The sequence below is a fragment of the Choloepus didactylus genome, chromosome 11 (assembly GCF_015220235.1).
Source record: "Choloepus didactylus isolate mChoDid1 chromosome 11, mChoDid1.pri, whole genome shotgun sequence".
NCBI lineage: Eukaryota > Metazoa > Chordata > Mammalia > Pilosa > Megalonychidae > Choloepus > Choloepus didactylus.
The window spans coordinates 1,578,588-1,592,143 of NC_051317.1; the positions used below are offsets into that span (position 1 = coordinate 1,578,588).

Here is a 13,556-nt window from a genome sequence, read left to right on the forward strand (position 1 = left end):
GTTTGTCATATAAGCCCCAGCAAGCAGAGACAGAGGTCAGTGTTGAGCAGGCTACTGTTGGGGACAACAGGGGGGCTCTATCTGTTTGGGTTTGCTAATGCTGCAGTTATGCAAAATAGCAGAAATGGATTGGCTTTTATAAGTGGGGTTTATTTGGTAACACAGTTACGGTCTTAAGGCCATAAAGTGTCCAAGCTAAGGTGTCAACAATAGGGTACCTTCACAGAAGAATGGCCAATGGCGTCTGGAGCACCTCTGTTGTCTGGGAAGGCACATGGCTGGAGTCTTCCTCCTTTGCTCCCAGGTTGTGTTTCAAATTGGCTTTCTCCCAGGACATTTCTCTCTAGGCATCTGGGGGTATTTTCTTAGTCTCTCCCAGGTGAACTCTGGAGTAGCAAAAGTCTACTTTCAATGGCCAACTTCAAAATGTCTCTCTTGGCCGTAGCAGTGAGCTCCCTCTGTCTGAGCTCTTACAGGGCTCCAGTGATTTAATTAAGGCCCATGCTGAATGGGCAGGGACACACCTCCATGGAAATAATCCAATCAGTGTTATCACCTACAGTTGAGTGGGTCACATCTCCATGGAAACAACCCAATACAAAGGTTACAACTTAATCAAGACTAAATACATCTGCCCCCATAAGATTACATCAAAGAACATGGCGTTTTGGGGGACATAATACATCCCAACTGGCACACTATCTTACTGGTGAAGTCTGGGGGACAGTACAGAATAGACCTCAGGGTTCTTCCTACAGGGAAGGGAGGGGTCTGGGGTCTTCACCCACTCATCTTGGCAGTCCTTGGTTATGGGCTACCCCTGGGTGGCAACTACCCGATTCTTTCAGCCTGCCCTGCACTCAGCCAGAGTAGGGTTCTCGTGGCCAGTCTCTGCAGAGACAGAGTCACAGACCCAAAGTTCACAGCCATTTGCGGTCAGAAGCAGTGGAGTCCTCCTGCATGGTAATGGCGAGTGCCGAGGGGATCTGGGGAAGACAGTACAGCGTGTGCCAGACAGTTGAATTTCCCTTGGCAGGCATGGTGACTGGCGAAGGGGGATGAGCAGAATCCCTCCAGGAGCACAAGTTGGAGAGCAGTGTTCCTGGTGAGCACCTGCTTCCCTACTACTCCACTTGCTGAGAGATGTGTGGATTCACACAAGCATAGCCCTGTCTTTGTATTCTTGCTTTAGTGCTTCGGTGGTTACCATGGCTTTTATTTTTTTCTCTTGTTCCTTTATAAAAACTGTGATGAGTGGTGACCAATAGCCTCTCAAAGGCTGCGACATGTTATCCTTTCCCCCCACCTTGAACAGGATAACCATTTCCCTTTCTGCTGATTATTCATCTTAAGACCAGCTTTAATCTTCCTTCCACCCTGATTTCTCTCTGAGTATCTCCAGCTACTGATTATTCCTCTCAGCACTGGGTGCTTAGAACTGTATTTGATTTTTTGTCTGTGGTCTGGCCAGCCTTGTCTTTGTTCTAAATGAGATGTTCTGAGTTCCTGTGTAAATTGCAAACTTCCGGAGAGATTTTACAGCATAGAGATGCTCAGGGCCCCACCTCTAGAGTTTATGTTTCAATTCATTTGGAATGGGGCCCAGGCATTTGCACTTAAAAAAAATCCCCTTCCATGGTGATTTTGATATGCAGCCAGGGTAAAAAAAAAAAAAAAAAATGCTGGCCTAGACCTTATATAGGTATCTGACACAGGCATCTGAAAAGGTCAGAGGTAGACTAACTTCAGGTGCAGCTTGATCCAGCAGCTCATCGATACCATCCAAGAGTTTGATTTCTGTGTGGCTTCCCCTGCCCCACCTCTTGTCTTGCCGTCTCTGATGCATGGATTATCTGCCCTTTGGTTGGCAGATGACTTCTCAGAATCCCTGAAAAGCTGCCAATATGTACTAGGCCTACATGGCTTTCTCATTTAGGTCCAGTAGGAAAGAAAATCTTTGTCCCATTATTCCTAGCAAAAGTCTTGAGTTTCATGTTGTTGGGACTGGCTTAGGTCTCAAGCCTATCCTTGGAACAATGTTTGTGGCTAAGGGGATGGGAGGGGCTGATTGGCTGGGCTCAGGTCCCAGGACTGGGGATGGTCAGCTCCCCAGCATCTCGGCCATGGGTGCACATTCAAATCACCTGGGCAGCTTTTATAGAATTCTGATGCCTGGGCCCCACCCTCAGATTCTGCTTCACTGAATTGTGTGCCCCTGTTTGGACACGTTCTTGGTCTTGGTCTGCATTGTCGTGGGCACATTGTAATAAGATCTGTTCAAGATGTGACTTCAGTTAAGATGACACTCAACTGAATCAGGTTGGGCTTTAATCCAGATTACTGGAATCCTTTATAAACAGAGTGAAAGTCAGCCATGGGGAGCAACCAGAGGCCTGAAGTCAACAGAACCTAGAATAGAAAGGAGAAGACACCGCCATGTGTATTGCCATATGAGGGGAAGGCCAAGGAACCCCAAAGATTGCTGGCCAGGCAGAAGATACCCACCCTGGGAGGAAGCATGCCTTCTAGCCTGTGAAACCATGAGCCAATAAATTCTTGTTGTTAAGCCAACTGATCCTATGGTGTTTGTTTTAGCAGCCGAGACTAGCACAGATGAGTTGGGGACTGGGGAGGGTGATGTCAGTGCCTGGTACTATCTCTGAATAACTAGGTGCTAAATAAATGGACTAATCCTCTCTTTTCATGACTTACTTCTGCCCAGTGGAGTCATGGAAGAAATAAAGGTTAAGAGTGTAAGAAATAGTTCTGTTTATTGATTAGAACACGGTATAAAATTACAGCAATTTGCAGGCATTCTGAGCTTTCTGGGAGGGACATGCAGTGCTGGGCTCTAGCAGGGTGTGGGATGTAGGCAAGAAACCACTCGGCAATGGCTTCCTTCCTGGGCGTGTTAAGGGACCTGTGCTATCAGCACAGATGCGAGAGAGAGAGAGAGAGAGAGAGAGAGAGAGAGAGAGAGAGAGAGAGAGAGAGAGTTAGTTATTGGTCCTTGCCTCTGGAATCAACGAACACAGGCAGTTTGGGTCATCAGACAATGTCGTGCTTAATAAATCAGTCTTGTCTTTCGTGTGTTAGGTGCTGACCCTCCTGATCTGGCCATGATAGGTTCTCATTGTTCCGTATAACACTCTTCCCACTAAAGGAAGAGAAACAGGCACATTGGTTTGGGAGGCCATCAGAGGATGGTGTGCATTTGGCTCAGGCCATCCTACTTCCAGATTCAGCAAGGTCTGCTGGACTTGCCGGCAGTGGGCAGGGGCACGCAAGCAGAAAATTGTGCACTACTATGTAAGCTCAAGCAGAGGGACCTTCCTTAGGGCAGCAGCATGAAGAGATGAACATGCTTCCAAAACAAACTCCAATGTCATCATGTCTCTCTTAAGTAGAGGGAGGAGGAGGGGTTGGCAATCAGAGATTGAGCCAGTTGATGCTGGGTTCCATAGAAAGTCTTCAGCAAAGAATGCTTCCAAAGTGTTTAAAATGCATTTCTGTCCCAAGAGTCGGTGTGTAAAATCAAAACGAGGCAGATCAGGGTGTCTTGGTGGTGGTTTAGGACAATGTCTCTGAGAGCCAGATGGCTGAGTGTCCCCCATTACATGACATTTTGGAACAGCTGGAGGGACCGCATGATGTTGTCATCCTGGGAAGGGAGGTGGGGGGAAAAGAAGATGGTTAAGACTCTCCCTGATAAGCTTTGCAGCTCTGCTGAACAAATCTCCAGCAAGGACTTCCTCTGCAGAAAGAAATCTGCAAGGCTGTAAGAAACAAGCAGTTATGGGGGCCTAGAAAGTGAGCAGTCGAATTAGGAAGCACCTTTTCTGGTCTTCAAGAAGAATTCAGAAGAAACAAATTATCCAGTAAAATAGTGAGTGTTGCTTCTGGACTCACTATTTTATTTCTGGACAATTGCATTTTATCAAATGATTTTCCCGCATCTACTGAGATGATCATCTGCATTTTCTTTTTTATTCATTAATGTGATGGATTGTATTGATTAATTCTTGAATTTTAAACCAACCTAGTGTTCCTGGAGTAAACCCCAGTTGTTCATTTTATATTTTTATATGTTGCTGGATTTGATGTTTTTGTATCTATGTTTGGAAAGAATATATTATCCTGATTTTTTTTATCTTCTAATGGCCTTGCCAAGTTTCCATATTAAACTTATGCTAGCCTTATAAATCAAATTGAGAAGTGTTCCCTCTTTCTCTATTTTCTGAGTTTGTAGGCATAGTATCATTTCTTCCTTAAATGTTTGGAATATTTATCAGTGAAGCCAGTGGTGAGCCTGCTGTTTTCTCTGTGGGAAAGTTTTAAATTACAGATTCAATTTCTTTAACAGATTTTATAAGACTATTCAGATTTTCCGTTTCTTTTTGTGTGAGTTTTGATAAGTTGTGTTTTGTAAGGAATTTGTAGATTTTGTATAAGTTGTCAAATTTATTGGATAATTAACTCATCTTTTTTTTTGTCTGTAAAGTCTATAGTGATGTTCTCCTTTCTTTTCCTTATATTGGTAACTTGAGTTTTTCCTCTCTGTTTTTTTCTTGATTAGTCTTGCTAAATGTTTATCAATTTTATTAATCTTTTCAAAGAGGCAATTTTGGGCTTTTTTTGATTTTGTTATTGTATGTCTTTATTGTAGGTTCTCTGTTTTACACTTTTCTATTGTATTCTCTGAGATATAAGTATTAAATGAAGAAAATCCTCAAATGTTTAGAAATTAAGCAACATATTTCTAAATATTCCATGGATCAGAGAAGAAAATATTTTGAATTAAAAGATAATGAGTCTGTGACATATCACATTTTGTGGGATGCACCTAAAACTAAACTCAGAGGGAAATTTATACATTTACATGCATGTATTAGAGTAGTTGAAAATCAATCAACAAAATCAAGAAACTGAGAAAAAAAAGCCTCAGTAAATTGAATTTTTAAGAAAACCCACAAAGCACAGAAGGAAGGAAATAATTAGAGCACAAATTAGTGAAACAGAAAGCAGATTTAAAACAGAGAAAATCAACAGAGACAAAAGGTGATTCTCGGTACTTGAAATGTTTTAAAAATTCTAGAATAAAGTTATTATTGCCTAATCAGGATGCCTGGATTCAAACTTGGCTCTGTCACTAGCTGTGTGACAAGTTATTTCATTTCTCTGTGCCTCAGTTTCTCCATGTGCAAAATGGGGTGGATCAGAATATCTACCTGTAGGGTAGGCTGTGAAAAAAAAAAGAGTGAATTAATGAATAGCTGTAGAAGCAGTTGCTAATGTGAAAAACTAAACTGATTTACAAAAATGCTCTCACCTGATAAGCAAAGTAAAAAAAAGCAGTCTTCAATAGAGTGTGGTATTTAAAATCAGAATGTCAGTTCAGATCTGAGCTGTATCACTCTGTGACCTTGAAAGCACATCTCTTAACCTTGTAATGCCTCAGTTTTTTCTTCTTAAAAATGGATATGATCACTGCTGTTCAGCCAGTTCATAATGATTAAAATGCTGACATACTTGCAACCCTGTTGGTAAACAGCTGCTGAGCTGAACCTCCCCTGCACACCCCCTCACCCCAGGCCCCTCTGGCTACCTGGTAATTGGCCCAGGATCCCTGGGCCACCCAAAGATCCATCAACTAATGGGTTAATACCAAGCTTAGTAGGCATTCTCCGGGTCACTGCTCCAGGATATTGGTGAAGGTTGGTTATAACTGGTCAATGCTCAGGCCATTCTAGCTGTTAAATATCTGGAATATCACCCTGGGTATAGCATGTCTTCCTCACAGGGATATGAAGTTTGTGAAACGGGTCTGAAACTTGGTAGGTGCTCATTATGTGTTAATTACTTTTCCCCTGCTTTCTTGCATCTGCAGTTCTTATTGGGTAAAACTCAGAGTAACTGTTTGCCTTTCTGAAATAGGGTGGAAGTATAAATGCATTTTCCTAAGTAGATGAAAGAAATCATTTACAGTTAGTCTCTGGCAGAGATCTGGGGCCAGACTAATGAAAGTGTGGCCCAAGGACCAGTAGCTTCAGCATCACCTGGGAGTGTGTTTGAAGTGCAGCAGCTCAGGCCTCACCCCAGACCCTCTGAGTTAGAATCTGCATTTTAACAAGCTCTTCAAGGAGACGGGGTTGCTCTTTAAAGCTTGAGAAGTATTGGTCCAGGGCATTTAGTTTAAGGTGAAGATTTCTATGGCCTACCCCAGATTTATAGTATTAGAGTTTCCAGGATTGAGGCTTGGAGATGTACATTTTCGGAATCATCCTGGGCAATTCTTACAGAATCTATGGTTTGAGAATCACGACTTTGAATTTCTTTTCAGGCTACTCGCATGTATACTGGGGAGTGGGCCAGCCAGTCAGAGGCAAGTTGAAAAATGACTGTTGCTCACTTGGAGAGTCTATCGTTTCATAGAGGACACCCCTCCATACTCCTGGACTTTCATATCCCTCAATGGACTTAACTGAGTCCAATCATGGGTCAGTTCGAGGAGTGGAGATGGTTGGCTGAGTTTTTTCAGGTGGTGGTGGTGGTGTTGGTATTGGTTCTGATCCAAGGAATAGCAGGTCTGTGCAGGTTCCTCATTTCCTAGAAAGGTCCCAAGCCCCAGATTTCCTTTCCGAGATTTAGAGGTATCATGCCCTGAGATCTCTCCTTACCTCCTGACAAGATTCAAGAAATTCATCTAAAGTCACGATGCCATCTTTATTTTTGTCCATTTTCTGAAAGACACAACAGGAAGCACTTTAGAGAACCTGATAATATGCATTCCAAAACATTTTTTTTATTGTGAGTCAACTTTCCTGTGAGAAATAGGGTGGTGTTTCATTGACCAGACAACCCCTTTCAGGTTATGGTTAAAGCTTTGACCTCTATGAGCTTCCCTAAAATTAAAAGACTCGCTTCAGACACTCATCACCTCATAGCTTGATTATTCTGCTGACATCCTAACATGTCTTCTGTTCCCCAGTCTTTCCTCTAGCCTGTCCAACTGGCAGAAAGAACACAAGACAAAAGAAGTTCTAGTTCTGTTTCTGTCACTTTCTGGATGACCTAGTGTGAGTCTTTAGAGGCTCTCTGGGCCTCTGTTTTACCATTTGTAAAGTGAAAGGATTGGACTAGAATGAGCTCTGTTATTTATTCTCTCCAGATTAAATTTTACACCACTATGATACACCAGTGTCCTACTCAAGGGCTAACTGTAGCCATCCATCCTTTCCCAGAGCTAAGTGAAGTTCTTCAACTTTAAAGATCTCCCAATCCTGTCCCATTCTAGTTTCCAACCTTATTTTCCCTTATTCCCCAGACATAAATGCTTAACACCTACACAAATGTGCTTAATGAAGCCTTCTCTGTTCACTCTGATCCCCTAAGAATTTCTATGGAACTTGGAGTGTATACTATATCACTTACACTTAATTACATACTTCCCTGTTTTCTTTTGTGGTTATACTTGTCTGTGTAACTGGATCATCTATTCCTTGAGGACAATATATCTTCTAATTCTTTTGTTTCCTGAAGCACTCAGTATGGTGTTGGATACAAACTACTTGTTCAGATGCTTATGGGTTGATTGATCTAAGATAGGCTTAAAGCTCATGCACAAGGTATATACATTTACCTGGAAGAAGACGTCCACATGCTGCCTTGGTGTGTCCTCTTTGAGCACAGGATATGTGTATTTCCCCATCATGTCATAGATGGCTTTGACAATGTCCATCATCTCCTGGAGAGGAGACACAGAAACAAACTGTGAGAACCATGTGGTCAGGCTTTTCTTGGGTCACAAAGTATGGGACTCCTTGTCCTTTTTGCCAAAGAAAGTGATTAAAAGGACCTTCTTCAGCTGATTAAGGGAGTTTGAAAGCAAGCTGAGGGGCTATATTCTGTTCTCTCTGAGAGCCTATTCCTAGACAGAGGGCAGTGGAAAATTCTCTTTGCCTGCAGAAGCTCTTGGGTAGGTTAGCTTTCCTTGGGCATTTTCCCCAGATCCCCAGTGAGGGGTTTTGTGTGGGATCCCCATTTCATGGGCTTGAGGCAAATGAAATATTATTCTGAATTAAAGCAAAGTTCATTCTGTGGCTTAGATATCTAAAATCCCCACAGGTTCTGTTGTGGTTTTAAGTGATGAAAAATAATGAACAGCCAAAATTATCCTTAGGGTCTTCTAGGTCAGTGGTTTCACAGACTGGAGCTCTTGTTAAAAATGTCAGTCTGCAAGTGCCCCCCAACACTACTGAGTCAGAACCTCTGAGGACTAGACACTAGGAATCTCTGTTTTTATCAAGGAACATTAGGAACCATTATTCTCAATGTTTATGGCTGATAGTGACTAAATGCTATATCATCCCAGAACGTAAATGGGTGTTAATAAAAAATGCTTCATACTATTAAATTTTAAAATTTTATTTAAAAATTTCTAAAATTCACCAACACTTAATACCCACCAAGCCCCTCCTCCTGTCCCCCAACTCGTATACATGTAACCGTTGATCTGCTTTCTGTCTCTATGAATTTACTATTTCTAGACGTTTCATGGAAGTAAAGTCATGCAGTATTTGTCCATATGTGCATTGCTTAACTTAGTCAGCATAATTTTTTCAAAATTCATCGGTGGTACAGCATGTCTCAGGACTTCATTCCTTCTTATGGTCAAATAATATTCCATTGTGTTTATGTACCACATTTTGTTTATCCATTCATGTACGATGGACATGTGAATTGTTTCTGCCTTTTGGCTTGTGAATAATGCTGTTATGAATATTGATATGCAAGTATGTGTTTGAGTCCCTGTGTTCAATTTCTTTGTGTGTAAGTGCAATTGTCAGGTCATATGGTAATTCTATATTTAACTTTTTGAGGAACTGTCGTACTGCTTTCCTCAGGGGCTGCAATGTTCTATATTTCCACCAACAATACACAATTTTTTCACTTTCCCAGATCTCCATTCATTGTTATTTTCTGTTTTTTTTTTTTTAAATAATGTCCATCCTGGTGGGCTTAAAGTGGTTTCTCACTGTGGTTTTGTTTGCATTTCCCTATTGGCTAATGATGTTGAGCATCTTTTCATATGTTTATTGGCCATTTGTATATCCTTTTTAGTAAAATGTCTAAATCCTTTGCCCATTTTTTAATTGGGTTGTCTTTTTGTTGCTGAGTTGTAAGAGTTCTTTATATATTCTTGACCATAATACTAAATTTTAACTAAAATCAAAACAGAGGGGTAATCTTTGAGAGTAAAATATCAAGTTTGGGGCAACGAGGGAGATACTTGGGCCTGGCGTAGCCTTTTTTGCTTTTACAAAATTACACAAATTATGTGACTTCCTTCTCTCTGTCATCAAAATGGCTCACCATGAATCCTAGATCAACTTCACATTCCTGGAACCAGTTTCTTAGTCCCACCTTCCCAATCCATCTTCTTAGCTTCATTTCTTAGTTACTTTTTAATCTCATATTATGATCACAAGAAGAATTGCACCTTCCCAATCCATCTTCTTAGCTTCATTTCTTAGTTACTTTTTAATCTCATATTATGATCACAAGAAGAATTGCACTTTGGACTGTGTGCTGTTATATGGACACAGTAGGTGGATGGGATAGACACGTTTGCATCCTGATCAGCCCACACACCCCTTTTTGGAAGACCCTCTCCCCACTCCACAATTCCTTTTAGTGACTGGGTCTGAGCGTATGGGTTTGTACCAGTGACCTGTTCATGTGGCTATAGTTGATTGGGACAGAGGTGGACATCTGACAAAAGGTGACCTGCCCAGTTTTTCTCTCCTGAGAAGTTTGAATGAAGAGGCTTAGTAACTAGTCAGAAGGGATAGAACTCTGAAGATGTAGAGTCAAGTGGAGTTGGGGCCAGAATTCGTGCCAGGGGAAAGCCAGCTGCAGCTTAGCTGAGGTTAAGGGAGAGAAGAAATTTAAAAACCTCTGCAGAGGAACCTGGCATTAGAGTGTGGAATGGAGCAAATGCAGAGAGTAGAGGAGATAAGAGCAATGCTTGGAAGAAGGAAGAGAAAGGAGAGGAGGCGGAGAGAAAGGGAAGAGGGTATGGGGAGAAACACACACACCTGCACACACGAAGATAGGAGAGCCACTGAGGAAGGCAGACAGACTGACAGAAATCAAGAGAAGTCAGGGAGAGACACTGATAGAGAATGGTTACCCCATAAACTAAAACTTCCTCTTCTCCCCCATTCCCATCCCCTGGCCAAAGTTGCTGGAGACTTGAACCTGCCATTACTGCATATAGGGCTTGATCATCTTAAAAAACCTTGACCAATGCTGAAATAGGGAGTGGAGACGAAAGAGAGGAGAAAGAAGGGGTGGGGGTGGGCTGAAGAGTGCGGGGGGGCGGGGGGGGGATAGGCAGGCTAACAACTTCCTAGTTTCAACAGGGATTAAATGTGTTCCATTAGACTTCCTATATCTTTACAAGGAAACTCTCTTAACTTTAGCTACTTTATGTTGATGACTTTCTAGTCTTTGTAGGCAAAAGACCCCTTTTTACAAAGAGAATCATTACTATGTCTTGGTTGATGGGGGCTGATAGATGTTACAACTGCTGTCACATTTTCTTTCCAGTCTTTCCATGATTTCTGACATGGAGTAGATGCTCAGTAAATATCTATTTAAACAATTAAATTGTTGTTATTATTAACTTATAAATCTGTTTCCATGAGACTGTGAGCTTTATGAGGACACATGCTGGTTCCTTCATTGTATGTTCTCCGTACCTGAAGAAGCCCAGGAATGGTTGGGTCAATCAGTGGTGTTTTCCTGATCACATTGGCAAGGCACCGTGGTCCTTGGCTTACCCTGGCCCCTATTCTGTATGGGGGTGGGGTGGGGGGGACGGTGCATAAGAAAGCCTCTTCTTAAGGATGTTTGGTGTGGTGTCTACAGAGACCACATCAACCCAGGGGGACACCCTGCGTCCTGAGTTCCTCGCCTGCCACTCCTCATTCCATGTGCTTTCAGGCCATTTGTGTATCTTTGGAGAGATGTCTGCTTAAGTCTTTGGCCTATTTTTAAATTGGGTTGTTTGTCTTTTTGTTGTTAAGTTGCAGGATTTCTTTATATATTATGGGTGTTAATCCTTTATTGGATATGTGGTTTCCAAATATTTTCTCCTATTGTGTAGGTTGTCGGAATTCTTGGTAAAGTCCTTTGAGGAGCAAAAGTTTTAAATTTTGTTGAGGTTTCAGTTACCTATTTTTTCTTTTGTTGCTTGTGCTTTGGGTGTAAAGTCTAAAAAACCATTATCTAATACAAGGTCCTGAAGATGCCTCCCTATGTTTTCTTCTAGGAGTTTGATAGTTCTAGCTCTTGTGTTAAGGTCTTTGATCCATTTTGAGTGGATTTTTATATAGGGTGTGAGGTAGGAGTCCTCTTTCTTTTCTTTTTGCAAGTGGATACCCAGTTTTACCAGCACTATTTGTTGAAGAGACTATTCTTTTCCAATTGAGCGGTCTTTGCCACCTTGTCAAAAATCAGTTGGCCATAAATGTGTGAGTTGATTTCTGACCTCTCAATTCTATTCCATTGGTCCATATGTCTGTCCTTGTGCTAGTACTGTGCTGTTTTGATTATTGTGGCTTTTCTGTAAGTCTAAAATTATTAATAAAAACATTTAAAAAACAACCCCCAAAGAACAAAATAAAATAAGCACATGGATGAGTTCTGACAAATTTATACACCCCCACCACAATCAAGATATAGAACATGTTCCTCACCACAAAAAGTTCCTTCATGCCTCTTTGTAGTCAATGCCTTTTAAGCTCTGACACCAGGCAACTGCTGATCTAATCTCCATTGCTAAAGATTGGTTTACATTTTCTAAAATTTCATATAAATGGAATCATACAGTATAAACTCTTTTTAGTCTGGGTTTGTTCCTTTGAACAATGCTTATGAGATTCAGCCTCATTATCGCATGCAACTGTCATTTATTTCTGTTTACTGCTGAATAGTATTCCACTGGATGGATATACTACAATATGTGTATCCATTGTCTTTTTGGCAGACATTTGGATTCCTTTCAGTTTTTGGCTTTTATGGAATAAAGCTGTTATGAACATCTTTATACAAGTCTTGGTGGAATTATTTATATTTATTTTTGTTTCTTTTGGGTATATACCTGGGAGTAAGATTTCTGGGTCATCATATGTTAAGTGCATGTTGAACTTTATAAAAGGTGCCAAACGTTTTACAAAGTTACTGTAATGCTTCACATTCTTGTCAGCAATATATGAGAGTCTCTATGCTCCACATCCTTGCAACACTTGAATTGTCAGTCTTTTTAATTGTACCCATTCTAGTGGGAGTGTAGTTGTATTTCATTGTAATTTTTAATTTGCATCTCTCTAAGTTGCTATTGAGCAACTTTTCATGGGCTTATTGGCCACTCATGTATTTTTTTTCTGAAGTATCTGTACAAATCTTTTGTCTATGTTAAATTGAGTTTTAATCTTCCTCTCATTAAATTGTAAATATTCTTTGTATATTTTTTTGTCAGATATATGATATGCAAATACTTTCTCCTAGTCTGAAATTTGCCTTTCCATTTTCTTAAAAGTGTCTTTTGAGGAGCAGAAAATTTTAATTTTAATGAAGTCCAATTTATCAGTTTTTATCTGATGATTCTTTTTTGTGTCCCAAGAAATCCTTTTCTACTCCAAAGTTTTTAGGATTTCTTTCCTATGTATTCTTTAAGAAAGCAGTTTTTAAAAATATTAAATAGATGATCCATTTCAAGTTGATTTTTGTATGTGTTTGGCATGAGGTAAAGGTTGTTTTCAAATGTATACACAGTTGTAACGGCACCATTTGTTGGAAAGACTGTCCTTCACCCATTAATTTCCTTGGCATCTTTTTTGAAATGAGAACATATGAGTGTGTCTATTTCTGGATGCTTTATTCAGATCTATAGCTATGCCAATTCCACACTATCTTGATTACTGTACATTTGTATTAAGTCTTGAAATAAGGTTGTTTCAGTCCTTCAATTTTGTTCTTTTTCAAAGTTGTTTTGGTTACACTAGGTTCTTTGCATTTCCATATAATTTTAGAATCAGCTTATCAAGTTTTACAAAATGCCTGCTGGGATTTTGATTGAGATTGCATTGAATCTATAAATCAAATTTGGGAGAATCTACATCTTAACTATATTGAATCTTCCAACCCATTAGCATGATATGTTTATTTAGATCCTTAATTTCTTTCAGCAATGCTTTGTAGTTTTCAGTGTGTAAGTCTTGCACCTATTTTGTTAAATTTATCCCAAAATATTTTGTTTTCTGATGATATTATAAATAGTATTTTTTCTTAATTTAATTTTCTAATAGTTCATTTCATATAGAAATAGAGTTGATTTTTGTAAATACAACTTGTATCCCATGACCTTGCTAAATTCACTTATTATTTCAATAGCTCCTTTGTAGATTCCTTAGGATTTTCTAAAAACACAATCATGTCATCTTCAAATAAAGACAGTTTTAACTCTTCCATTCCAATCAATATTCCTTTGA

The 13,556-nt window shown here is 40.2% G+C and overlaps 1 protein-coding gene across 3 annotated transcripts in view; it reads right to left on the bottom strand.

Annotated features, from left to right (window-relative positions):
- Positions 1-2,788: 2,788 nt before the first annotated feature.
- Positions 2,789-13,556, bottom strand: part of KCNIP1 (potassium voltage-gated channel interacting protein 1) — a 424,587-nt gene continuing 413,819 nt past the window's right edge. For all 3 annotated transcript variants that reach the window (XM_037799139.1, XM_037799140.1, XM_037799141.1), the window contains exons 6-8: positions 7,640-7,744; positions 6,678-6,740; positions 2,789-3,661 (exon numbers count right to left, since the gene is read on the bottom strand). In XM_037799139.1, the coding sequence (XP_037655067.1) occupies positions 3,614-3,661; positions 6,678-6,740; positions 7,640-7,744 (216 nt within the window). In that variant the 3' untranslated portion in view covers positions 2,789-3,613. The remainder of the gene's footprint in view (positions 3,662-6,677; positions 6,741-7,639; positions 7,745-13,556) is intronic.